At 42.6% G+C, this 27,580-nt stretch overlaps 1 protein-coding gene across 1 annotated transcript in view; it reads left to right on the plus strand.

Annotated features, from left to right (window-relative positions):
- MYO1D (myosin ID) overlaps positions 1-27,580 on the plus strand; it is a 310,619-nt gene that overhangs the window by 121,505 nt on the left and 161,534 nt on the right. The window contains exons 12-15 of the mRNA XM_004593874.3: positions 40-110; positions 3,621-3,695; positions 11,379-11,511; positions 21,635-21,801. Coding sequence (XP_004593931.2) covers positions 40-110; positions 3,621-3,695; positions 11,379-11,511; positions 21,635-21,801 — 446 coding nt within the window. The remainder of the gene's footprint in view (positions 1-39; positions 111-3,620; positions 3,696-11,378; positions 11,512-21,634; positions 21,802-27,580) is intronic.

Genomic DNA, 27,580 nt, shown 5'->3' on the forward strand with positions numbered 1-27,580 from the left:
AGGTCAGTTTTTAAAATAATCTCCTTCTTGGTTTCTTAGCTCTGTGCCTCGGACAAACTCCTGGAATTTGATCGAGATTTTAGGATAAAACATTATGCAGGTGATGTTGTGTGAGTATCTTATTTTGGTACATAACATGACATTTTGCATGCACCTCCACTTCAGAAAATATGACCAGGGACATACACATTGTTTTTCTGTTCATTTGCTTTTTCAGTCATTTTGAATGTCAGTGTATTTTAATCTCTCAGCATTGCTTCACTCATTTTTTGCTTTTCAGACATGCATTGAGCACTCATTCTGTGCCCATGCATGCCTCCCGGGGTAGTTGGTTCTCAGCAGACATCAGCAGATGGGCCAGTAAAGCATGGAAGCATGTTATGGAGTGAGCTATGATGGGGCATGCCCAGGAGAAACTAGCAGTTCAGTGGAGAAAACAAGCCAAAGCATCAAAGGTTATCACAATGAAGAGTGGGAAGGGTCAGAATAGAGGAGCCAGGGCATTATGGGAGCAGGAAGAAAGAATAATTAGTTTAGAGCATAGAATATGGGGAAGTGTTGCTGGAGGAATTGACAACTGCTTTGAGTCCTAAAACTACAAGATAGAGGTCAGGGCAGTGAATGAGGAAGGGGCGCCGAGAGCGAGGGCTGTGGAAGCAACAGCAGCAGGCAGAGAGAACTGCAGGAGGTGGGATAGCTGCCTGACTAAGCAAAACCCAGTTTTCCTGTGTTATTTCTCAAATATTTTGAGAAACAAACTTATTTTAATCCAGATCCTAATAAATTTATTGTTTATTTGAAAGGCACGTGTTCAGAGACAGAGGCAGCTGGAGAACTTCCATCCACTGATCCATTCCCCAGATACCTGCATAGTCAGAGTTGAGCCAGGCGGATCTAGGTACTCAAACCAGGTGTCCCGTGTGGAGGCGACAGGGACCCAGGTACTTGAATCATCACCTACCGCCTCCTAGGATATGCATGAGCAACATGAACAGGAAGCTGGAGTTGGGATTGGAACCAGTAGTCAAACCCAGACACTCCAGTATGAAATGCAGTTGTCCCAAACAACATCTTAACCACTATAGGAAACACCTACAAAATCCTTGCTGGCTGCATTTCCTGATTACAGTGCAATATAGGTAGAAATTTATAAGAACATGTTTCAGATGTATAGCTACCATGGCACATTAGCTTCTGAGGACTATTGTAACTGCTTGATCTTGTGCAGCCTGGAGACCAAAAGTTCAAGGTGTCAGGAAGGCCATACTTCCCCTCAAGGAGCATTTGTCCCTTTCGTCTGCCAGCCACAGATGTCCCTTAGTGTTCACTGCCTCTCCCGCGTGTCTGTGTTAGTCTCCCTGGGCCTCCGTCTCACAGGACACAGACAACAGCATGAGGGCCCACGAATAAAACAGGGTAAGCTTTCCCTGTCAAGATGCATACCGTAATCACATCTTGTACCATAGGAGCTGACATTTCCCAGTTGCAGGGATTTCATGTGGATATCTTTTGGGGAGGCAGGTATTTCTCAACCTACTATATTTAGTAGGTTTCATTGCCCATTGAACATCACTCTTCATGTCTAGAAAACTCTCTTCCTTATTCTTTATGTTAGGGATTCTTTTCTCATTACTCATTACAGGGCGAGAATAAACAAACAAAAAAATAGCAAAAGGTCAGTTCTCTAAGTGCCAAAAAGATGTGGAGTTTTAATAGCTGTTCATGATTTAAGTGAAAATTCTAGAATCTCAATGTGATTCAACATTACTACCCCATCTGTCAGTCTAGCCATTAGTACTGAAATGGCACAATTTTCCACTTTGTTGGGCCTTTCCTAGGTTGCAAAATCCTGAAAAGAGGAGGACAATCCAGTGCAGATACATCCCCCTGGAAACCCACGCCTTACCCAAAGGCACTTCCTGTAGCTCATAGTGCTTCAAACTCAGAGCGAGACAGGGGCTTCAGGATTGACCTAAGACCATGCTTTTGTCTCATTGGTGAAGAAACGTGTGCAGATTAAATGAACTTCTTATCCAGGGTCACATTTTTTTTTTACTTCATTAATTACATTGTATTATGTGACACCAGGGTCACATTTCTAGTCTGTGGAAGAACTGAGACAATGAGATAACCAGACTCTCCAGTGCAGAACTCTTGCTCTGTGTCTCAGACGTCTCCCTTTAAGCACTTCTGGGTTTTCACTGAGTATCTTCTGTGTGCACAGTCCTTTATAAAGTACAATCCTTGCGCACAAAGCCTCACAGTATAAGATGTAAGCAAACATGTGTGAGTGTGTGTATGTGTGTTTAAGCCTGGAAATACACACCCAATTACATGATAAAGATAGTCTCAAATAATTTTCAGAGTAGTAGGAGTAGTAGCATTAGGTGTTGCTGCAATTCAGAGCAAGGAAATGGCATAATACTTTTGCTGTGTGTGATAAGACGAATGCTGATTTGCATACCAGTAATTATTTTCATGGAAAGAAGTGGGAAGTGTGTTTAAAAATTTTCAGGAAGTGGAAACAACATCCATTTGATTGACTTACGTCCTTTTTTGTAGCCGAGATTGTAGAAATATTTAGAAAAGGACTTAGAGATCAACTCACAATAAATCTTACAATCTGAAATAAGCAGCTTTGAAATTTGAATTGTGTGAGTTGGATAATAGATTAAGACTCAGGGGACTTCAGCACAGGGTCAAATGTGAAAGTATTAGGAAGAAGAGCGAGGTTGGGCCAGGCCAAGAGATACTTGTGGATGTGATGGCCTTAAAGCACTGATGGGCAGCACAGCCCACAGGAGCTCTTACAGAAGTAGGTGTGTAAGGCAAGGAACCAAGGCTAGAGATCTGGGAGTTGTTAGCACTGCTGTGATTACCAGGAAAGAAGACACAGGCAGAGAAGAGAGCAGACATGCAAGGAACAGTGGCCTGTGGAGTTTACTGTTTGCTGTAGCTCCCCTGCAGAGTCCCAGTTACTCTCATCACCAGTCATCGCAACAGTGGTTCTCCCACCCGCACTCTCCTCCCCAGCTGTGGCCCTACGGGACCCTGAAGACCTAGCTCATCTGCCTCCTCCCTCCACGCCCCCTCATCCTTTGTCATGTACATGCTTCTGCCTCTCCATTTCATCGGTTTTCCGTGTTGTGTTCTGCCTTTGTCTCCTTGGCTTATCTAATTCTCACTGTCCTTTGCAGTTCCTGGATTCTCTTATCCCACCCTGAGCACTGAGTGATCCCTAGGCAGCCACTTGACCTCCCTATGATGACACTGTGGTTAGTTCCTGTGTGTGGCTGTTTTGCTTTTATCTTAGGAATGCAGGAGGATAGACACAGATCTCTAAAAGTCATCTTCTTGAGGTAAGCAGTAAAGCAGTAGAAACTGATGACCTTGATTGTGGTTGTCCTGTCAGTATTCACTCATTAGAAAAACAGAAACAAAGTCCCTTCTATTGAGTGGGTGAGTTTGGACTCTCCTAAAATAGGACAGGAGGTCACTATCAGCTTTTTAGATGGTTGATTGCGTAATAAATGGTGGGAAGGCTTTCATATGTCTAGCAAAGCCTAACTGTGGCTCGTGTACAGTGAATAATGTACGTTTTCTGTTTGTTTCCCCAATAGCTATTCTGTCATTGGTTTTATTGACAAAAATAAAGACACTTTGTTTCAAGATTTCAAGCGTCTCATGTATAACAGGTAAGATTGCAGTTTTAATTATCTTTATGTCAAGCTCCCTGACATACATTGCAGAATACACACTAGTGTATGTATGCACATTACTTCCGTGTGATGATTTTAAGTGTTTCTGGCAGATTTTCTTGTCCATTTTCACACTCAATGAATGAAATAGTAATAGTTGTTCTGGTTATACAAATCCATGCATTCAGCTGTCTCTGGCTGCGGGTTTGGACCCACTGTCTCAAGCACCCATGGATCAAAAATACCTTTAAAAAAGTGTCATTGGGGCCCAGCACGTGTGGGTGTCTTCTTGTGATTGTTTCCTAAGTCGTACAGGCTAACAACTACTCGCATAGCATTTGTTGTATTTGTTATTATGAGTAATCTTGAGATCATTTCAAATATAAGGGAGGATTGTGTAGGTTACATACAAACAGTTTGCCAGTTTATGTAGGGCCTTGCGCATCTGTGGAATTTGGTATCTACGTGACGTCCTGGAACCAATATCCCGAGAACATCAGGAGAGAACTGAGCTCACCAGTTTCCAGGGAAGGCCAGTTGTGATGCAAGAAGTCTCAGGTGACCTGTGGCCCAGCTAATCCCCTTTTCAAACTCACATGTCCACAGTCATGTTTTTGCCTCCCAGGGAACACTGATCCTGACCAAACATGTGTATAGACCCTTCTTACAACCCACCAAATGTGGAAAAGCTGTGGCAAGATGAAACCAGGCAAATGATAGCCTGTTTGAACCCACCGTGAATATTTTGCAAACAAGGTTGAGCAAAAGAGTCCTTGGTCAGCTTCTCATAGATTAGAGAGCCATATTCATTCATTTCAGTGTCCACGGCCAGTTGCGGATTAGATTATCAAAACCGTAATGAGCACCTTCAAGCCACACGTTCATGCCTTGGAACACAGCCATGAAGACAGTGTAGACAGGTCCTGTCCTCATGGCATGGAGTGTACAGCCTAGGGGCAGTGACAATTTGTAAACAAACAAATTCAGATAGGACAAATATTGTGCAGTAAAATAAGTTAGGTAAGAGATTGAAATATGCAGATGAGGCAGGACAAGGAACCATTGTAGGCAGGATGGAGAAAACGGGTCACCTACTGGAGAGAGCAAGATCTGAACAGAGACCTGACTGAAGTTGAGGAGGAAGCCGTATGGGCTTTGGGGGGAAGATCATCCCAGGCCTAGGGAGTAGCTGGTACTGAGTTCCTGAGGTGGGTGTGAGCTTGAAGGTATTGGCCACAACAGACGAGGGTGACTGAACAGTGAGGAGTAGGTACTGTGTAAAACACATGCTATGACAGAACAGAGTGCGAACAGCAAAACCAGTTAGGAAGGTGGTTTATACTCCACACTGAGACGGGTGGTAGCAACAGGTAAGGAAAAGTGGTCAGATCAGAGGCTACTTGGAAAGTAAACTGCAGATTAGCTGGTGGGTGAGATGTGTACTGTGGGTGAAAGACCGAGGTCGAAGGTGATGCCTGAGCCAGAAGTGGGAAGAACAGAAAATCTGATGGTGGAAATCCAAAATTTTTTTCTTTTTTCTTTATTTTATGACACAGTTTAATGGGCATTGGGGTTTCCCTTCCCCATCCCCACCCCGAAATCCAAAATTTTGATTGGGATGTGATGTGTAATGTGCATGCTGGACATCTGGTTAAAAGCGCCAGACAGGCCACTGCCCTTGTGGATCTGGGTCTCAGGGAAAGGTGGGATAGAGACATGAATTCATGACTATGCCTATATTGACTGTATTTAAAGGCCTGTGACTCAGTGAGATTATCTAGGAGTGAGTGTGGAGACAGAACGAAAGAGAAGAGGTTGAAAGCCTAATCCACTAGATACTCCCACATTTATAATCGAGCAAGGAAGGAGGAGCTAGCAAGGACAGTGGGAATGTACCATTGAGGAAGTAGTCTGGTGTGACATCAGCCAAGCCAAGAAGAAAATGCCTTAAGAAGAAAAGGGGAGGGCCTGGCCGCGTGGCCTAGTGGCCTAGTGGCTCAGGTCCTCGCCTTGAACGCCCCGGGATCCCATATGGGCACCGGTTCTGGTCCCGGCAGCTCCACTTCCCATCCAGCTCCCTGCTTGTGGCCTGGGAAGGCAGCTGAGAATGGCCCAATGCTTTGGGACCCTGCACCTGCGTGTGGGAGACCCGGAAGAGGTTCCAGGTTCCCAACATCGGATCGGCGCAGCACCAGCCATTGCAGTCGCTTGGGGGGTGAATCATCAGATGGAGGATCTTCCTCTCTGTCTCTCCTCCTCTCTGTATATCTGACTTTGTAATAAAAATAAATAAATTGGGCCCGGCGGTGTGGCCTAGCGGCTAAAGTCCTCGTCTTGAATGCCCCGGGATCCCATATGGACGCCGGTTCTAATCCCGGCAGCTCCACTTCCCATCCAGCTCCCTGCTTGTGGCCTGGGAAAGCAGTTGAGGACGGCCCAATGCATTGGGACACTGCACCCGCATGGAAGACCCGGAAGAGGTTCCTGGTTCCCGGCATCGGATCGGCGCAGCACCGGCCCGATGCGGCTCACTTGGGGAGTGAAAAACATCGGATGGAAGATCTTCCTCTCTGTCTCTCCTCCTCTGTGTATATCTGGCTGTAATAAAATGAATAAATCTTTAAAAAAATAAATAAATAAATAAAATAAAAATAAATAAATCTTTTAAAAAAGAAGAAGAAGAAAAGGGGAGAAAAAGGTAACCCGTGACAAAAGCAGGAATGACCTGAGGACCGAGGTTGGCTGTTGGATGTGCTGACTGTCATGGTTGTTGAGACTCTGACATTGTTGGTTTCCATGGAAAGGTGAAGGATGAGGTCTGGTAGACAAGCACTCAGGAGAATACAGGAAATGGGGATGTGGAGACATTGTGTGTAGACAGTGCATTCAAAATGTTTTGCCAAGAAGTGATCGATCTGTGCAGATGTTGAGCTCTCAAAGAATGCTAGAAGTGCCCGCTTTAACAAGGTAGAGGAAAGAATGTCACAGCTGGGGATGGGGGAAAGAAGTGTGAGAAAGGACTTCCAATGCTGACTTTGTCAGATTAGTTACAGAAACTTTTAAAAGCTCAAATTGGGAAAACTGCCCTGTTTGACCAGAGGCAGTTTTCTGATGTGCTGCAGGGCTGTTGTGCCTGGAGGCTGTGTGAGGTGATACTCAGTACCTTCATAAACTTTTTTCCTTCCCTCGCTTTAAAAAAAAAAAAAGAGTTTTTTATTATTTGATTTACGGTACAATTTATAGGCTCTGGATTTTTCTTCTCCCTTCCCCAGTTCCCTCCCCCTCACTGATTTCCTCTGTATTATTATAATAGTATAATCCTTTATCAACAGTCTCAGGTCCATCATTCTAATACTTAAATGTATTCTGACATTGTAGGTGTGGACAATGGCATAGAGTCCAGTATCCTATTGTCAAAATAGATTTAAGAGTTCCATTGGGAGTCCGTCTTTGATTGTACCTCCATAAACCTATCACGGCCCAGAGGTTATGCTCACTGAGGACAGAAGCTGTCAGTGGTGGGTTCTCATGTGGTGGACACGTGGATTTGTTTTCAGGGGAGAATGTGATAGCCACGTGGAGTGCAATACATGTGTTGATGTAACAAGGCATTCCTTCCCATTGTAAAGCCTGCTTGTGAGGTCAAGATAACAGTGAGAATTCTTGTTTATTAATTGTCAGTGAAAACTGTTCCCCAAGGAGTTACCTGGTGAGTAGAGAACACAGGCCCTCAGATAAACCCTATCATTAAAGGTACACTAGAGTGACTCCATTTCATGACAGGGATGATCTTGCCAAAAGTACAAGCCCCTCCGAAAGTTCATAGAAAATGGAATTGGGAGACCAGTTTATTTGGGGTATAGAAACATTTTTAAACCCATATAAGGTTTGTTCTTAATACTCGTTTTCCATGAATTTTGCAAAGCATCTCTGTACTTTGAAAACTCTTGCAGTGAGATGGGAAGTCTTGAAATCTTTCAGGGTAAAACCATGCTTCTAGATTGTCCCTGCATGGGTTCTCTTTACTTGTGGAGACTTTCTGATGCCTCCAGGACTAACCAGACTCTCTTCTTTCTTTGAGTGTGTCGGTATGATTCTTGGAGGTTTGCTTTTGTGGAACACAGACATGTGTGTATGTGCACGTGTGAGTGTAAAGAGAGCAGGAAAAGGGCCCGGCGTGGTGGCCTAGCGGCTGAAGTCCTTACCTTGCACGCACTGGGATCCCATGTGGGCGCTGGTTCTAATCCAGGCAGCCCCGCTTCTCATCCAGCTCCCTGCTTGTTACCTGGGAAAACAGTCGAGGGTTGAGACCCTGCACCCACATGTGAGACCAAGAAGAAACTCCTGGCTTCTGGCTTCAGAGTGGCTCAGCTCCGGCCATTGTGATTGCTTGGGGAGTGAACCATCCAACTGAAGATGATTTTCTCTGTCCGTCCTCCCCTCTGTGTATCTGACTTTCTATTAAAAATAATATAAATCTTAAAAAAAAAAAAAAGCAGGAAAGGAGCGAGCAGTGGCATGCCAGGTGCTACTCTACTACTGTCTCATAAGCTAGAGATCTGCTTGCTCTTTCTTTAAAAAAATAAGATTTATTTAAATTTTATTGAAAAGGCAGATTTACAGAGAGCAGAAACAGAAAGATCTTCTGTCTTGAGGTTCACTCACCAAGTGGCCATAGTGACTAGAGCTGAGCTGGTCTGAAGCCAGGAGCCAGGAGCTTCTTTTGGGTCTCCCACATGGGCACAGGGTCCCAAGGCTTTGGGTCATCCCCTACTGCTTTCCCAGGCCACAAGCAGGGAGCTGGATGGGAAGTAGGGTAGCCAGGACATGAACTGGCGCCCATATGGGATCTTGGTGGATGCAAGGCAAGGTTTTACCCACTAGACTATCATGCCAGGCCCTCTACTTTCCCTTAAACAAGGTGGTTTTCTGGATAAGTTTTTCCCTTCAGAAAAGAGTTCTGGTGTTGTGACAAAAACAGTTAAGCTAACACCTGCAACACTGGCATCCCATTTGGGCACTGGTCCAAGACTTGATTACCTCATTTCTGATCTAAAATCCTGCTAATGTGCCTAGAAAAGCAACAGAAGATGCCCCAGTGTTTGGAAGCAGCTCCTGGCTCCTGATTTTGACCTAGCCAAGCCTGGCCATTACAGCTATTTGGGGAATAAACCAATGGATGGCAGATCTTGCTCTCTCTCTTTACCTTTCAAATAAATAAAAATAAATCTTTTTTTTTTAAGGAAAGGGTTCTAGATTTTAAATGTTTGAAAATTATTTTGTTAATATGATATTTAGAACCTGCTATCCTAAAAGTTGTTTAACTTTTAAGGATTCTCTGTCTGTTGGTATTCAAACAATTCTGTCGTTTAAGATCAGTTTCTTTTTATATATATATATTTATTTTTATTGGAAAGGCAGATCCATAGAGAGAAAGAGACACAGAAGGATCCTCCATCTGCTGGCTCACTCCCCAAGCAGTCTCAACGGCCAAGGTTGAGCGAATCCAAAGCAGGAGCTTACCGGGTCTCCCGTGCAAGCACAGGATCCCAGGACCTGGGGCCATCCTCCACTGCTCTCCCAGGGTACAGGCAGGGAGCTGGATGGGAAGTGCATCAGCCATGACACAAACTGGTGCCCATATGGGATCCTGGCATGTGCAAGGCAAAGATATCGCCACCAAGCCATCGCGCCAGCCCCTAAGATCAGGTTCTTAAAACATTTTATGGAAAATGCATACCATAAAAAGGTATGCGTGGATTTTTTATATGCACCAGAATAAACTCATTGTCCATTCTTTCTGTTAACTTTTTGATCTATACTCGTAAATGTGCTTGTTTGCTGTCCTCCCTCCATTTGCAGCCTAGCACTGGAATAGCCTGTGTGGAGCAGTAGCCAATAGTAGCAAGGTGGAAAAAGCATTAGGGGTAGAAATGGCATAAATCCAAAGTAGTGATGTTCAATTATTTCCCATGTGTCAAAACTCTCAAAGTACACAGCATTCTGTCTTGGGATAGTTCTGTTCAGTAGGTGTTAAAAGGCAAGTCAGTACCATGTGTACCGTAAGTTGAGAGCTTTTGTCTTAAATTCTCTCTCTGCGCTAAAGACAAAATGGAAAAGTTAAGGGAAAACAATATACATTTATGTGGCCATTTTATTGATGTAACTGTATGATTGGAAAATTATAGACTACAAATTTAAAGTGATAAAACTGGGTCCATGAGCCGTGGCTCATTGCATTATTTTATGGCCCCTCTCCTGGTACCTGACACTGCCTGCTGTTGATGGCCAGGGCTGGGCTGTTGCTCTGGCTACGTTCCCAGACCCAGTCGGACCCCATGTCCCCATTTATCTTCTTTCCTCTGTTGTCATCCATTTTTTCATATTGCAGCTAGTATTTTGAGTTCCTGTGTACAGCAGTTTATTAGGTGCTCTGGGGAACTAAAACAGCTTTCTCCCTTTTAATGCGAAGGTTAAAAAAAAAAAAGGTGGGCAAAATGGCAGTTGGGCAGTACTGAGCACATTATCAATGCATTTCCATGTGAGTTCATTCCTCTCTTCAAGCCCTTTCTTTCCCATCCATTTTTTAAAGAAAAATATTTGTGATAGGAGAAATGTTTCCAGGAAGCAAGTAATATTTCAAGCTACAATTAGTTAAAAATAAAAACACCCAAAACGAAACCAAGAAAATCACTGTTGAGATCACTGCACATGTTTTTAAAAAAACTCCATAAAGCAAATAATGAATATACAGTCTTTAGCATGAGACGTGGCCTGACATACATTTTTTGGAATTACAGTGCAAGAATCTTGGTGTCAATTCAATAAAATATTTCAGCTGCCAGTGTGCTCATACACCTGTACGAGCACTCACACATCCAACAGCAGTAAAGGGATTTGCTGGAAGTCAGAGTTAAAATGGTTATTTTAAATCCTAGTCTGTATTTTTGTAAAGATCTGACTTCTTATAGTATGTATACTACATGAATATTTATTTTAATTAGGTGATTGTAAATTTCTGTGTTTCCTGCCATGGTGTTGGATGGCATTTTTCCAACTAATGATTAGTCCTCATCTTTTAACCATCACAAAACCAGTTAGTTCTATGTTCGCAAATATGAAAAACAACCATACTAACCGTGACCGTCCCAGTTAATAGTATATAGTGTTACTTTACAAAAGCGTAGTGATTTTTTTGTAGGAGCTGGCATTGTGGCACAAGTTAAGCTGCCACTTGGGATGCCCACATTCCACATAAAAACACCTGGAATCAAGTCATGCTTCTACTTCCCATCCATCTTCCTGCTAATGCATTTGGGAGGCAGGAGGCGCTAGCTGAGATGCTCGTCCCCACCACTCAACCTGGCCTGCCCCTAAGGCATGAACCAGCAAACAGAGAGCTCTCTTTGTTAGCTGTCTTTCAAATAAATACTTCAGAATTTTGTAGCATACTGAAGTTTGGAAAATTCTTGATCGGCAGTGCAGCAGAGGTGATGACCCTTTGAACGTGATTCTTCCGGATGGAATCGTTTTACCAAGAAAGAAACAGAAAGGCCTCTTGGGAGTTCAGTCTGTGGTCTGGTTGTAAACCCTCAGGATACAGTGTGACAGAAGGGTCCAGCAACATTTCTCCAGTTTATTTGAATACAGCATTTGAATTGCTCTTCCTGTACCTCTCAGTTCAAATCCAGTGCTGAAGAACATGTGGCCTGAAGGCAAGCTGAGCATCACAGAAGTGACCAAGCGGCCTCTGACTGCTGCCACCTTGTTCAAGAACTCTATGATCGCTCTGGTGGACAACCTTGCTTCAAAGGTAACTCTTCTTATCTAAACATCCATTTGAACTTGTAGATTTCTTCTTGACATCCCCCGCCTTTTTTTTTTTTTTTTTACATAGAATGTATATGGTTTACTTCTTTTGGGTAAAATGGTCTGAGCAAAATAGTTGTTGATGTCTCGACTGAAACCTTTTCTTAAATGTAAGCTGTTTATTCTACTAACATGGTCAAGGGGAAAATCTTAATGAGATTTTAAAAACATAAAAAGATTTAAAATGTTTGACAGAATGACACATTGGACCTGCCCTGATGACAGGGCAAGGAGAAATACTTAAATTGGAATAATGAATCATGTCTATAATGTGTTTGAAGACAACATGACCAGAAGAGATTTCTAGACAAGAGCTTGTTACATAAGTGTTGCTTTTTCATTGTTTAAAATAGTGGAAATATAAAGATATATTGTTGATGATTATTTCTGCTTTTTATTGTTCTTTTGAGATCTAATGCTGTTGAACTGTAGTTTGATCCATTTTTTTTTCCTTTAAGAACAGATTTCTACTCTTAACTGCTACTGTTGACAAGTTTGATAAATTAGGCAGCATCCTGGGACTCATTATTTTTAGATGCCTCATTTTTATCTTTCTCTTTTGGTGCTTTTCTGATATATTTTCTTCTGCATTACCTTTTTTTTTTAATCAACTTCCTCTCTAATTTTTTTTTAACTTCCTCTCTAATTGAAATCTATACTGTTTCTGGTTGCTTTACTGAGGATAAATTAGGCAAAGCGCACAAGAAAGCATTTGCTGAATAGCGTTCTATTTCCATTCAAGACACTTTGACCTCAGGTGACAGCACAGAAGCTCTGTGTGTTGGCTTTGTCTGCTCATGCCTTCAGAAAGGCAGTGGTAAGGACACTGGCACCACATGCTGGCATGCCGTGAGGATGCGTTTCTTTTTTAACCCAGCTGCTGTGCATATCAGCATTAGCCTGTTCCATCCAGCAAGAAGCAGAGTGAAGTTAGGAGGCAGGCATATGTGACACAGGAAATGGAATGAGTGCTGAATTTTTGGAACATTTACTTAAGTAGAAAAAAAATCTTTGTTTTGTTTTCTTAAACTGGTAGTTAAATGTGACTTTTAAAAAGGCTAGAACCTCCTGTAATTTTTGTATCAGTAATTGCATCTGAGAAAAAAAGAGACCTCCAAATCAGTGACTTAAGGAAGAGAGGTGTCACTTCTCTCGTGTCAACCAAGTATCAGAGACAGCTTGCCAGGGCTGGTGCCGGGATGGTTAGGGACCCTGGGTCCTTCTGTGTTTCTTCTGTCTCATCCCAGGGCTTAGCATCCCTCCCTCTAGTCTGTAATAGCTGCTGAGCTTCCTCCATCTTAAAGAGACTTCCTAGGAAGCTCACCAGCGTTGCAGCTGTAGCCCATTTGCTCTATGTAGTTGCCAAGGAAGCTGGGAACTACGTTTTATTTTGATCAGCAGTGAACCAGCTAGAAATAAGAATAATGTTTCAAAGTAGGAAAAATATACTGTATGTAGGATGGACAACTAACCTGGCTGTATCTATTGTAGCTTCTCAATCTGTGAGCACATGGAGATGAGGAAAGGAGGGTAGAAGCAGAGGCAAGCAAAAGAATAGAGACAACGTACGCATCTGTAGAAGGGCGTGGAGGGGGGCTGGAAGCAGACAGTGAAAAGAAGTTATGTTCAGAAAATTCAGAATAATGAGTAGAAACACATTTAAAGAATTGGTATGTAGCATAAATGTAAATAGGTTAAACAGACTAGCTCCACACCACCTGTAGGAGACACAGCTAAGGAACACTGCAGGAAAACTTAAAACAAACAGGTAGATAAAAACATACCAGAGCTGCCCCCATTACAGTAGCTAAAAGCATTAGTTACATGAGAGAAAACAGAATTTAAGAAAAAGAAACATCAGTATTTCTTTAATATTATTTAAAAATCCAAGAAGTAAAACCATTTCGAGCCAAATAGTTGAAATATCCAAACACTATACACAAAAAGAAGAACCTGAAAAAAATTAAAGGAATGATTGATTGACAAGTCTACAGTTTAAATCTGGTAGATTTAAACCAGCTCTCCCAGCAACTGTTACATCAAGCAGACAAAAAACAAGAAAGAAAGAAAGAAAGAAAAGAGACTTTGGTAAGAATGCAAAAGCTTTGAAAACCAAATTTAAACTTTATGTAACAGATCAAGAGAACCTTATACCAAGGGATTAGGTTATATATAATCCTTTCAAGTATACATGGAACATTTCAAGAACTGTGACCGCATGCAAGATCACAAAGCCTATTTGAACCATTTTTGAAAGGAGATATATACAGATACATTTTGCAATCTCAGTGCGAGTTGGGGAAAAAAAAGGTCATCAGCTAATACAGTGCCTGGGAAACAGCAGTGATATCTCAGTTAACTGAGTTGGGCCTCTGCCGCCTGTGTGAGCGACTGGGTTGAATTCCACCTCTGGCCCAGGCTCAGCCCCAGCCACTGCAGACATTTGGGAGTTACCAGCAGGTATGAGAGCAAGTGTTTCTCTCCCCTCCTCAACTCTCCTCTCCTTCCCCTGTCCCATCTCCTCTCTGCCTTTCAAATAATCCATTTTTAAAAGGTAAGTTGTTAAATAAATATACTTGGAAACTTTAAAAAAATACTATCCTAAGTAATTCACAGGTTGAAGAGGGAGTCATATGAAATTACAAAATATTTTGGAAGTGCTTAAAAAAGAATTTGTCAGAACTTGTAGGATCCTGTTACAGTGACCCATTTGTTATTTCTTTATAAAATAAGAAGACAGACCAATAGTCAGTGGGTTAAGTTCAGCTCTGAAATCCAGAAATGGGAACACCGAAGAAAAGCTAAAGGAAGAAAACCATTTTTAAATAGTGAAAGTTTAAAAGAATAGACTATAAAATGTGTAAACCAAACAAGGTGGGGAGAAAGTGTTATTGTTAGCGGAGGTGAGGGAAATAAATTCTCTGTGCAAGGAAGAATTCAGGCTTGAGACAAGGAGCAGCATTAAGCAAAGCAGGATTTGGTGCGGTAGGGCAACTGTCAGAATGGATGGGGACCTCTCCAAACTGAGAGGGACTTGGGCGTTCAGACTGGGGCAAGCAGGGAGACATAGTTTCATGGAGAGAATGCACCTGACAGACCAGGTGGCACCTTGGGAGGACCTGAATGTGCAGTCTGTACCCAGATTAGCGCTTATGAAGGAACAGGATCCAGTTCTAAACAGTCTCTCTCCTTCCCCTCCTCCCCCCTGTTCTGATTCCTGCTTCTTGCTCACGTGCTCGCTAGAAGGCAGCGCGTGATTGCCCAAGGAGTTTGGTCCCTGTCACCCACATCGTAGACCCCAGTTGAGTTCTGAGTCATTGGCTGTGGCCTGGCTCATCCTTTGCTGCAGTAGGGCATTTGGGGATCGAACCAGCGTACGGGATATTTCTCTCTCCCTCCCTCCTTTCATCTCTGTCCCTTCATCCTTGCCTCTCTGTCCTCTCTCTGGTCTCACCTCTCTTTCTTCTTCCCTCTAGCTCTTCCTCCCTCCCTCCTTCTCGTTCCCTCTTTTCCCTCCTCCTCTTTTTTTTTTCCTGCTTTAAAAATAAATTAAAAATATAATTAAAAGCTCAAAGGATAGGTTTAACATCAGCTTATACCAAACTCAAGAGAAAATAGTAAAAATGAAAATAAGAATTAAAAAAATAATTCAGAATTTCACCTTGAGGAACCAGAAAATGAAACACGTAAAAACAACATTAAAGAAAAAAGTAAAGTGCCAGAATCAAAAATCAGAAGAATGTGGAAATGCTGGGGTAAATTAGGGTAGAAAAATAAATCCAAACATGATATATGTGTCTGTATTCAACATAAATGTATTTAAAAATTGACAAAAAGCATCCCGATATTTACAGTATTGGTAATGTCTGAACATGAGGACATGGAAGAGCTGGAAATCTGAGCGTCTATGAATCTATTTCTGATGGGCTAGATCTGATTTCAGAAGCTGCAGTCATCAGCTCCGTTTGCTCAGTGAGGTGTTGTCATCTGTGGGAGGGCCAGGTCTTCAGGAGTCCAGAGCAGGCACAGCCCCTCATCCAAGGCCCTCAGTTCCACCTTCCATCCGCCCCCCTACACAGCATGAGGATCAGATGGGGCTCGGCCGTGTGGCCACCCCTTCCAGATCAACAGTCTCTTCTATGTCAGAGCAGCCCTGGAGGCGGGGTTCACCCAGAATTTAGTCAAAGGAAGGTGGCCAGTATTTATTTGCTCACTGTCTTACTCCTCACAATGTCACTGCCCCCTTGTTTTGTCCAGCACCCTTGTCTTAGTGACTTCATCAGAAGTTACCTTATCTGGTTCCCGTTGCCCAGGTGGAAGTCCTTGATTCTGTACCAGTCAGACTCCACACAGTGCTCCAAGTGCATATCTCCTCTGGATTAAGAGAATGGTTTAGTTTTCTGTACCTCTTGGTACCTCTCAAAGTGCTGAAGCACAGGGTTGATAAGTTACTAAGTGAATTTGAACTTTCTTTGGTTGTAGCTAGCAGTCTCCAAAGCAGATTAAACAGAAGTATATTAAAATGCAACATTTTCTAGCTTGTACCTTCACAAATGATTTTCACCTAAACCATACAGAGAGGCAGATTAAGAAGTTCTAGAGATTTCAGATCTCTACTGACTTTAGCAATTTAACCTTTATAAGGTACTCTGAATTTTTCAAATTTAAGATTTCTTAGGCTTAGTCAGTCTGGATATTTATAAGTGAGAGAGGAGGCAGCATTTATAAGTTGAGACAGAATGCTGATTAAGTATTAAATATTCCCATCAGACTCCTTACCCAAAGACATCTGTATTACTAAGCAGGATGAAAGGGTTTTCTTCTGTTCCTGGGCTAGGCATTGATGGCTCATCCAGAGTTGCTACCTCCTCTGCGCAGGCTCGCCAAGTTGGTAAAATTCCATTCAGCCAGTTTCTGCTCTGTAGTTACTTACACAACACAAATGATGCCTTAGACTAAATTGCTTTGTCCCCATGATTTGATTACTTGTTCATGTCAAAATATTTTTAGATCCCATTGTGATTTCCTCTCTGACCCTAGGGATTATTTACAAGTTCATTTCCTAGGTTTCAGACACACAGATTTTTCCTCTTGATTTCAAGCTTAGTCTTGTTTTACCAAAAGACCTAACTGTGATTTCAGCCTTTAAAAATTTGTTGAATTTGCTTAATGTGAATCTTTTATATGCATTTCACAATACTTTACACCACATATACAGCATATACACAATGCTTTACATAGCGTATTTGCAAGTCAGGTCAAATTTGCTAGTCCTGTTCAAAATTTTCTGTATTTGTCAATCAAATCTACTTTGATTCTAAATTCCTCTGCATGTACCTTTAATTTTTGCTTCAGACATTTAGAGAATTGAGGTTCATTTAAGCTAGCGCTGTTATTTGCATCTTCCTGCTTGTTTGTCATTGTGAGACATTTCTTTCCATGTTGTTTTTTTGCCTTAAAAATCTGCCTTGCATGAGGATGCAGCTAAACCAGCTTTTCTTTTTTGGCTGAGTTTGTGTAGTTTGTTTTTGCATTTTCCTATATCTCTGTTTCAAGTATGTGTCTCTTGGATGTTCCCGATTTATATACTATTTTGATCATGTATTTTAATTGCATTTTTTCACACATGTATTTATTATATACAGTTTAACTTCATACAGTATACATGTTTATATACAGTGAGACCTTGTTTTGTTGTTAGGTGTAGCTAGTGTCTATTTAGGCTTAGTTATTTTTTATTTTTTCCCCTTCCTTTATCACTGACCTTCCATCTGGTACCATTTTCTTATGCCTAAATTTATTTGAAGCCTGACACATTTTATTTACCCAGAAGCATTTCACATATTGTTTCTTTTTTGTTGTTTTCATTTTAGAAGAATACTTTTTTGGAGGGGGGTGAATTCAAAATCAGCAGTGTCATTCATCTTGCTCTGTCTACTGGACTTCATCATTTGTTTTGAGAAGTCAGTTGTCATCTGTTACTGCTCCTTGCAACTCCTGCTGCAAGGAGCAGCAGTATTTTTTCTCTGCTGGCAATTTGGCTTTCACAAATTTTACTTGGATATGCTTTGATGTGATTCAAGTTTGTAAAACTTCTTCAGTCGGTAGTTTGATTTCCTTTGAAAGAGTGAGAGAAGGAAAGAGAGAGAGAGAGAGACAGCGCGTGCGCAAATGAGTTCTCATCCTCTGGTTCACTCACCAAATGCCCTTATGGTCAAAGCCAGAACCTGGGAGCTCAAACCAGGTCTCCCATATGGGTGAAAGAAACCCAGTAATTGGAGTTACCTCTCCTGCTCGCAGTCTACATTGGCACGAAGGCAGAACCTGGATCTGGAGGTGACTAAGAACGCAAGCACCCCAGCACAGGCTGCAGGTGCCCCAACCTGCAACCTAACCACCTGGCCAAATGCCTCACCTTAATGGTGTGATTTTGTTTTTCTTTGTAGGAAACTCTTGACTGTTATCTCTTCAAATATTTTCCTCCTGTCTCTTCTCTGTCAGGGTTCCAGTTAAATGGCCCATCCCACTGTGTCCTCCAGACCTCCTACTGTCCGCACTTAGTTTTCCATCTTTTTGTCTCTCCATGCTTTATCCCAGGATATTTATTCTCATTCACCTTCTAGTTTACTCTTTGCTTTCAGCTATTTCTGATCCACTGAATTCTTCATCTTCATTATTATGTTTTTCAGTTTTAGATTTTTTCCATTTGGTTTGATTTTTTTAAATATATTTTATTTCTGATTGTATACAGGTCTCAGTGTTGTCTTTTGTCATGTAGGTGCATGGTAAATGTGATTATTTGAATCTGACTTGTAACCCCTCACTGTCTACACTCATGCAAATTTGTTTATTTTGTGTGGTTTTTTTGCTGTTTGTTTTTTATGTTGCCTTGATTCTTCTTTATGTGTATGTATTTTTAATTTTGTTCCAAATATGATATCTACAAATTTGTTTTCAAGAATAATTGGAGGCCCAAATCTGTGTCATATTTCTGTAGGGGAAATGTGCTTTTGCTGCTTTGAGGCAGCTAGAAGTACTAGTATTCCAAGTTAGCTGTTCCAGTTCCACATACTGCGGTTTAACTCTCTCTGATCCCTATGACAGAATTCTGACTCAGAGATTGGCATGCCCATGGCCAACTTCCTTTCAGAGCCTGGTCTGTAATCTCTGTCTCTATAACCCCAGCAAGCTGTCAGAATCTCTTCTGTACTCCAACCATCCCCTCTGGGAAGAGGCATCCCAAACCAGAGCACTCCCCACAGCATTCTCTCCTGAAGGCCAATCCGGTGACCGTCCACTGCCCCATCAGCTTTCACATGTCTCCAGGCTAATGTTTTGTGTATTTTGTGTGTATTTATCCAAGTTACTGCCAGCATGGATGTTGACCTGGTCGCTCATTACTCCAAGCAGAAACCGTTGTATCCTCATTTCATTAGCTAAGTAGGTCTGGAAAAGTTTTATCATAGCTGGTCAGCAGCAGAGAGATCTGACATCGAAGGATCCCAATTGTGTGCAGGGCTTTTTCTGTTAGACCAGCGCCAGAGCATTCAAATGGGTCTGAGAGCATTTCAGTTATTTACTCCCTTCAGTGTGACTTGTCTTCATTGATTCACCAAGCAGTGAAGACCGTTTATTCCAGGAAACTTGCACAAAGTCCTCAGGTCAACAGTACTGTCTCTTCCTCACTTCACCATCCCATTCAGTTTGTTTTAAATTTGTTATAAACTCTTTTCAATGATTAGCTACTGCTGCCCACTATGTAAATGTAACATTCAAAAACCAGTAGAGATCGGGCCCGGCGGCGTGGTCTAGCGGCTAAAGTCCTCGCCTTGAAAGCCCCGGGATCCCATATGGGCGCCAGTTCTAATCCCGGCAGCTCCACTTCCCATCCAGCTCCCTGCTTGTGGCCTGGGAAAGCAGTTGAGGACGGCCCAATGCATTGGGACACTGCACCCGCGTGGGAGACCCGGAGGGGGTTCCTGGTTCCCGGCTTCGGATTGGCGCGCATCGGCCCGTTGCGGCTCACTTGGGGAGTGAAACATCGGATGGAAGATCTTCCTCTCTGTCTCTCCTCCTCTGTGTATATCTGGCTGTAATAAAAATGAATAAATCTTTAAAAAAAAAAAAAACCAGTAGAGATCTAGTGAACATGTGATCACCCAACATTGTATTTTAAAGTAATGTGTACTGGAACGCTAACTTTCTGATTAAATATTCCGTGATTTAATATACAAGTCTAGGGTTGGTGTTATAGAATACTTACAGGGAAAAGGAAGCAGTTATCAATCTACTCTCGGGGTTTAGACCTGCCAACAGGCCCCGAGGTCACTGAGAGTGAGGTAGCAAGAACCACCTGAGACAAGCTGGTGAGGAATGTCCGCTTTATTATGCAGAGGTTACAGGTTTTAGGGTAAGGAAGTGGAGGGCAGGAGGGAGCCTTCTGGCAGACCCCACGCCCACCGAAGATGCTGTAATCGGCTGTATGACAGGTCTATCTCCCCAGATCTTCTGGTGATGTTGAGGTCATGTTCAGGTATACTTGCCTTGACCTTGTAGCCATGTTGGAGGCCACACTCCACCTGTAGGCCTGAAGGCTGTGCTTCAGGCCTTGGGGGAGGTTAGGCTTAAGCCACACCCCCTAGGCAGCAGGGCAGGGGCCTGGGATGATGTCCACAATCTACAAGGTGTCGTACCTAGGAGCCCAGCCTTGAGTAGCCTCATTAGCATGACCAGGATACTTTTTATCACTAAAGGAATTCCAGAGGCTTTGAAGGTCTATGCCGCAAGCAGGGGTCTTATATATCCACCTGATAAATAGACAACCAGAGCTTCTTTTTAAAAAAGTGTTGAAAAGTGCTGTTCTGTTCAAAATGCAAGTAAGCTCACATTCTTCAAGCCTCTCTTCTTTAATTATTTACCACCCCTGTTTCACCTCCATCCGTCAGTGGAGTTCAAAACTGCCTAATTTAGCTACCAAGAGCTCTCTATCTTGATTAAAATGCCTCTGTGTATCTGATAGATTACAAATTCAGAGAAGAAAAAGGAACTCTTTACACTTAGAAGAAGGATACCTTTGGCCTGATGGGTTCATCCAGTAATTTACTCGTTATCTTCAGTGTAGCAGGATCTGTGCCCAGCACAGCTTTATATTTAAAAGAAGTTATGATCTGACACATGGTACAAAGCTTAATTGGCACAGAAGGGCCCTTTCGTAGAATCATTGATGCCTACAGGTGATTTTGTAACTTCTCTCCTCACCCATGAAGTTTAATACCTGTTTAAAAAGCCCAAATGAGAGGTGGGCATTTGACACCCTGCTTTAGCTACTGACTGGAGCTAATCCAAATCCTGGGAAGCAAGCAGGCGAAGTCTTAAGTAGCTCCCTGCAATCGTGTGGGAAACCTGGACTGAGCTCCCAGCTCTCAGCTTCAGCCTGGCTCAATCTTGGCCATTGTGGCCATTGAAGGTATTAACCAAATGAAGTCATTTTTATAACTTGATTTTACTTATATAATACATTAAATAATTCAAATAGAAATCAGTTTCTTTAGAAAGACTAAAAATTTCTGGAAATGAAGCAGACAATTATTTTTAAAACCCCAGTTACTATAATCTGAATAATCACAGCATAACAACCCTGGCCTGCTATGTAGCAGAGCGCCGTCCTCAGGATTTTGCTCTCCTCTTCACATTGGATTGCTACTGCAGAGGCTGTCTTTTATTCTTTCGACGTCCCTCGTTCCCCGACACCAACAGTGTTTTTTCATCTGTGAAAACCACAAGGATTTCCAAATTTTCATGGCTCAAATTTTCACTTCCCTTGGCTTATCTCTGTTCTGTTACCCCTGATGAAACCTAAAACATAATGAAAAGAAAATTTTTCTTGAAGACTTGAGAACTGCTATCATGGAATCAAGGGGAAAAGGGAGAGTAACTCATTTATTCACAAACATGTGCCTGAGGAGTCAGAGGCGCTGAGCAGATTTTGACACACCAGTTAGTACCTTAGAGCCCCTGATCTGGAGACCTCGCTGCATTAAGCTCATAATTTACTGCCATTTCTCTAGGAGCCCTACTACGTGCGCTGCATCAAACCCAACGATAAGAAGTCCCCGCAGATATTTGATGATGAGCGCTGCCGGCACCAGGTGGAGTACCTGGGACTCCTGGAGAACGTGCGCGTGCGCCGGGCGGGCTTTGCCTTCCGCCAGACCTATGAGAAGTTCCTTCACAGGTGAGAACCGGCCCCCAGGAAAACCCAGGCGCACACGAATGGTGTCAGAGTCCCTTTGTACGGACCAGTGCGTCTGCACATAGGCCACAGTCTGCAACCACTGCGGAAGGAACTCAAGCGTTGAGGAAGGACAGGCATCTGGTGCCATTTAGATGATGGTTAAAGCACCTGAGTCCTTATAGTTGAGTCCCATTCCTGGCACTAAATTCTCTGCCGACCCCTGGAGGTGGCAGGCAGTGGCTCTTGTGCTTGGGTCCCTGCTACCCATGTGGGAGACCTGGATTAAGTTCCCAGTTCCTAGCATTGACCCAGCATTGTGAGATTTTTTTGGAAGTTAACCAACAGATGGAAAATTTCTCTGCCTCTTTCTTCTCTCTCTCTCTGTGTATATCCCTGCCAACTACATAAATAAACTAAAGAAATGATACATAGGAATGCTTTTCTAGAATCAACAAGAGTCCCTGAATTCATGATTCATGGACCCTGGGAAGAGTCAGCATCATAGTATCGGAGGAAAAACACAAATTTGGAGACAAATCTGGATTGAAGTCCAAGCTGTTCCTTTTCTTTGTTAAGTAATCTTGGACCAGAAATTGAGTTTATTTGACCTTGTTTTTGTATTTGTAAAATATGTTTAATAACACTTCATAAGAGTGTTTTTGAGACAAATATGGTATGTAATAGTCAGTGCTGCCTACCCTTACCAGCATTGGTAATTATCATAATAGCCAAATATTAAGAACCTAAAGCTGAAGGACTTTAAATTGGTCTGCTTGATTTGTCTAACTTGGCCATTTTTAGTTTGTTACTTTGGGTTATCTCTATGCCTTGGATTACACCTGTGTAAAATAAGGATAATAGTGATTACTGTGAAGAATTGCTAACTGATTAAATGAGATGATATATGAAACTCAATTAGAATTATATACCTGGCCTTTAGTAATAGCTCAATGAAAAATAATAGCTACTGCATTGCTAATTTGTTGATGTGAGTTAACAACTTGGAATTAGAAGAATGTTTTAGGTTTCATCTATTTATTTTAAAATACTTGCTGTATATTCCTTATGTTCTAGACTTTAGGCTCCGCAAGAGGAAATAAATACGTAAAACATAAATCAGAAAAAAGCTGAAAATTAAAATATTTGTTCAGCTCGTATCAGAAAAGATGCTGAGGTAGCAATGATGAGGATCCAGCCACATGGAAGTCAGAGCCGAAAGAAGCTGGAGCGAAGGGTGCTGCTGGGGAAAGCCACTCTGCGGTAGTGAGAGTAGCATGTTAGTGCCCTGTGCTTGGAGGATGCTGATTGACAGGTGTGCTGTGAGGTGAGGTCAGATATGGCCAGAATTGACAGACACACTGAAGCATTTAGGATTTGGCAAGGTGTGATAGAAAACATTGGGTGGGTTATGAAGAATACAGTCTTGCGGCTATTTTAAGGGATCGTGGTTAATAGAAAGCTAAGAGACATTCCAGATGTTACTGCACGAATCTAGGGAGGTGACCTGACAAGAGTGCTGCCTTCTGCAGATAGAAGAGGGGCAAGCAGGCAGTTTTTGGGGTTAATATGATTGTGCGTGGATTGGCTATGAAGAGGCAGAAGTAAGGAAGAACATAAGATGACATGTTGATTTTGCCAGGAGCCTCTGCACAAGTGGGAGCCATTGGCTGAGATAAACCTGGGTCAAGGAAGTTTGAAAAGAAGGACACAGAACAGGAATTGAGTTTGTTCTCATGCCTGTGTAATGCGTGGAAGGCCTCCCAAGGATTTGAGTAGCAGAAAGATAACTAACTAGATACATATACCTGGAATTGTGGAAAGTTTGAGCTGTCGGTAAGAGTCTGGAATCACCAGGATGTGGATTGCGTGTGAAGTCTTAAAACTTGAGTGAGTCAAGAATGGAGCCCATGGGCCAGTCACCATAGCCTAGTGGTTAAATCCTTGCTTGGCATCCACCAGAATCCCATATGGGTGCCAGTGTGTATCCCAGCTCCACTTCCCATCCAGCTCCCTGCTTGTAGCCTGGGAAAGCAGAAAGGATGGCCCAAAGTCTTGGAACCCTGTACCAGTGTGGGAGACCAGGAAGAGGTTCCTGGCTCCTGGCTTCAAGTCAGCTCAGCACCAGCTGTTGTGGCCATCTGGGGAGTAAATCAGTGGACAGAAGATCTTACTGTTTCTCCTTTTCTTTTAAAACCTGCCTTTCATAAAAAAGTGGGGTTTGTGGCCCATAATATTTAAATTTATGATTCATAACGGTATGTTAGATCTGACACAAAGGAGCCAACAAAAAGATGAGGAGGAACAATTAGTAAGGTAGAAGAAATGCCAGAAGAGCATTACAGCACAAAAGGCAAGAGAAGATGGAATTCCAAGAAGAAAAATGGCACCATTCTAAATATTGCTTTGCAGTCTAGTAAGACAAAAGCAGAGGCCGATTTGGCAATAGAAGGGTCAGAGGACAAAGTATGGGTAGAGCTTGACTAAGCAAGAAGAGAATTGGAAGGATTTAGATGCCTTGTAGAAAGTGAGAGTCTGAGTTTTGGTTTTTTTCCTGTAGATGGGAGCCAAGGAAAGTGGAGAGAGTCCCTGAAATGGGACCTGAGGTCAGGAGACAGCAGACGTTTTCTGCAGGAGTGGGTGACTCACAGCCGAGGGAGGAATCCAGTACACAGGATAGGAGAAGGCAAGAGGGTGGACTGGTGAACACAAGGGGAAGGTTTGTCAGCCTCAGCTAGGAACAGGGCCCCAGCCAGGCAGGAGTGCAGCCGTGCGCGGGTATGGAGCCACAGATAGCATAGCGCTTGTTCCTGCCTAGGAGCCTCTGTACCACCCCAGGGTGAGGATCAGGAGCGGAGACACAGAAGTCTGAGGGGGACTAAGAAGGCTCAGGTTGGAGGGGAGGGGGATGTGGGTAGAACTGCTTACATGAATTGCAGAGTGCCTATTTGTGATGTGAGGTTGTAAATGCTAGGTGAGACCACATAGCACTCTTGGCTTTTCTCTAATGTTCAGCTACCTAGTGCAGTAAGTAAGAGACTGCACTAAAGGGAGACTCCGGCTCGCAATGAATGTAACACTTTATGGCATAATAGCCTGGAAAATTGAAATTTGATTTTACATTGATCAAAAGGTTATGCTCAAAACTAATCATTTTTCCTTGTTAAAATCACACAGTTTAAAAATTGGAGGCTGTGTAACAGGAATGATTTCATGAATTGAGATGTGTGCATTCTGAATCTCAATTTAAGACTGTCAGATTATAAGAAAGCTTTTTTCATTCATATATATATGAAAGATCTGTTATCTGTTGTTATTTCCTGGGAAAGTCCAACAATTGACCGAACATATACTCTGCTTTTGAGTTGTCATCTGTAGCAAATCAGCGTAAGTTAACAAATGGGAATGGCTGTATAGGTGTAGGATGAGGTTAAACTGAAACATATTTGCATGAGATAAAGCAGAAGTTGAAGGAGATGGACGAGAAGCAAGCTTGATGTGGAGGGGCCATGGTATTTTTGCAGATACATATCTTCACTTTTAATCTTTCTGGGCTTATTTTACTTTAACTCAAAGGGTTATGGTGTGTTTGTTTTTTGGAAGATATCCTGAACGGGTTAGAATGTGTTTTCTAATACTCAAGTTAGACAAGAGGTAACAGGAGCTATGAATTTTAGATATGATGGTGGTGGCACAAGTCTGCATTTCCTGTTTCCCCTCCAGAACATCCTCAGATAAGTTAAAATGTGCATGAACTACACGCACAGCCATGCTATGAAATGTAGAAGGGGAGGGAGGGTTCACAGTGAATCTTAAAGATATGAATCACCCTAAATATCTTAAGCTGTGAAAACCAGGAAGGAAACCAGGGTCGGAATTGTAAGCAAAGAATGGCATGTGGGGCTTGAACTGCCTCTTGGGAAGCCCTGGCCTGACCTGCCATGGCTGCCTATGCCACAGCACCAGTGGATGCTATCCTGGCAGGGATGAGGAGCCCACCCTGCCCCAACCTCGGGGACTGAGTCCATCTCATAGAAGCACCAGAAGCAAAGGCCTGGGCAAGTCTTTAGTAATAACTGGGAGCTAAGATTGAAGCAGGAGTGCAAAATTGAGATAAGTAAGGCTTCTGTGCTGTTTGTGGAAAGGATACAGATGATCATTAACAAGAAAAAAAAATAATCTACATGCGTTGAAATTGTCAGGAGAATCATAGTAACTGTTGCTCACACTTTGAAGCCCTGACCTCACAGTGTTAATGGAGAGGCCAGCCCCTGGGATGCCCATAAGCAGAGTGCCTGTTTAGACTCCTGGCCACTCAGTATCCTACCCAGCTTCCAGTTAACACTCATCTTGGGAGGCCATGGGTGATGACTCAGGTACCTGTGTCTCTGCCGCCTGCACTGGAGGCTTGGGTGGACTTCCAGACTTCTGGCTTTGGCATTTGGAGAGTGGACCAGCAGATAAAGGATCATACACTCTCTCTCAAATGAAAATTATTTGACATATTTTTTAATTTCATGGAAAACCTTCAGTATCTTTTTGTTTCATTTTTTTTCCCGTGACTATTTGAAGAATCATGGCATGTCACAGGCACCATGTAGTTAGTCCCTGAAACTGACAACCACACAAGGAGGGTATTTCCTTATGTGGAGGAGTAAAAAGACACAGCAAAGAGAAGTAACTTGCTCCAAGGCACACAGCTCACTGGAGGTGAGGCCGCATCAGAGTGTAAGCCCTTGGCTGCAGAGTCTTGTCTTCAGCAGTCCATCATCTCACAATTGATTGTGTGACTCAGCTCAAAGAAGAAAACAAAATGGAATCAAGACAACTCGGTTTCCAAAGAAAACAGGATTTTAGAAAGTTCCAAGAAAAGAGCACAACTAACAGAACGTGTAAAAAGGGAAGTTGTGAAAATTGAAATCTATCAGTAATCACAGTGAATGTCTTAGGGAGACTTCAGAACATTTGCAGGAAAATAGAATTAAGGGATAGGTTTATTTGGAGGCAGAAAACCTTGAAATGCATGAACATTTGTTTTGCAATACATGTTTTCCAAGCGCTTGCAAAAGACTGTTTCAAATATTTTGTACCTACAGAAACTTATAAATCCATATTCCACAAACTTTCCAGAATATTCTTGTATTACACTCATTCTTTAGAAGACATAGCTTTGGAAAGACTGCTGTCTGTGATTGTGTGAATGAAGGTGAAGTTCTGGCGCTGCTTAGGAGGGTGTGGAATGGACTAAGTCTGGGGGTGTATCTTGCCACGTAACTTTCTTTGCTCTGTCAGCTGTGTTCCTCTTCCACTTTATGGAAGATGAGTTTGTTCAAATCATGAAGTTGTCACTGTATTGTCATACTGATGAGACCAGAGTGGAATTGGGTTGGAGGGTGGGGATAGGAGATATGCAGCACATTGAATTAATGTTTCCAGTGATGATGAGAGAAAAAGTATTCTTTTCTAGAATGAATTTTTGCTGTTGGTCACTGAGGTTTATTATTATTATTATTATTATTATTATTATTATTATTAATTTGAAAGGCATAGTGATAGAGAAGGAGAGACAAGGAGGGAGCTTTTCCATTCACTGGCTTGCTCCTCAAATGCTGACAACAGTCAAGGCTGGGCAAGGCAGAAGCCAGGAACTAAGAATTCTGTTCTGGTCTCCTCCATGTGTGACAGGAGCCCACGCACTTGAGCTGTCCTCGGCTGCCTTCCCAGGCACATCAGCAGGGAGCTGGATCAGAAGTGGAGCAGCCAGGGCTCGAACTGGGACACT

Source organism: Ochotona princeps, chromosome 17, assembly GCF_030435755.1.
Source record: "Ochotona princeps isolate mOchPri1 chromosome 17, mOchPri1.hap1, whole genome shotgun sequence".
Lineage (NCBI taxonomy): Eukaryota > Metazoa > Chordata > Mammalia > Lagomorpha > Ochotonidae > Ochotona > Ochotona princeps.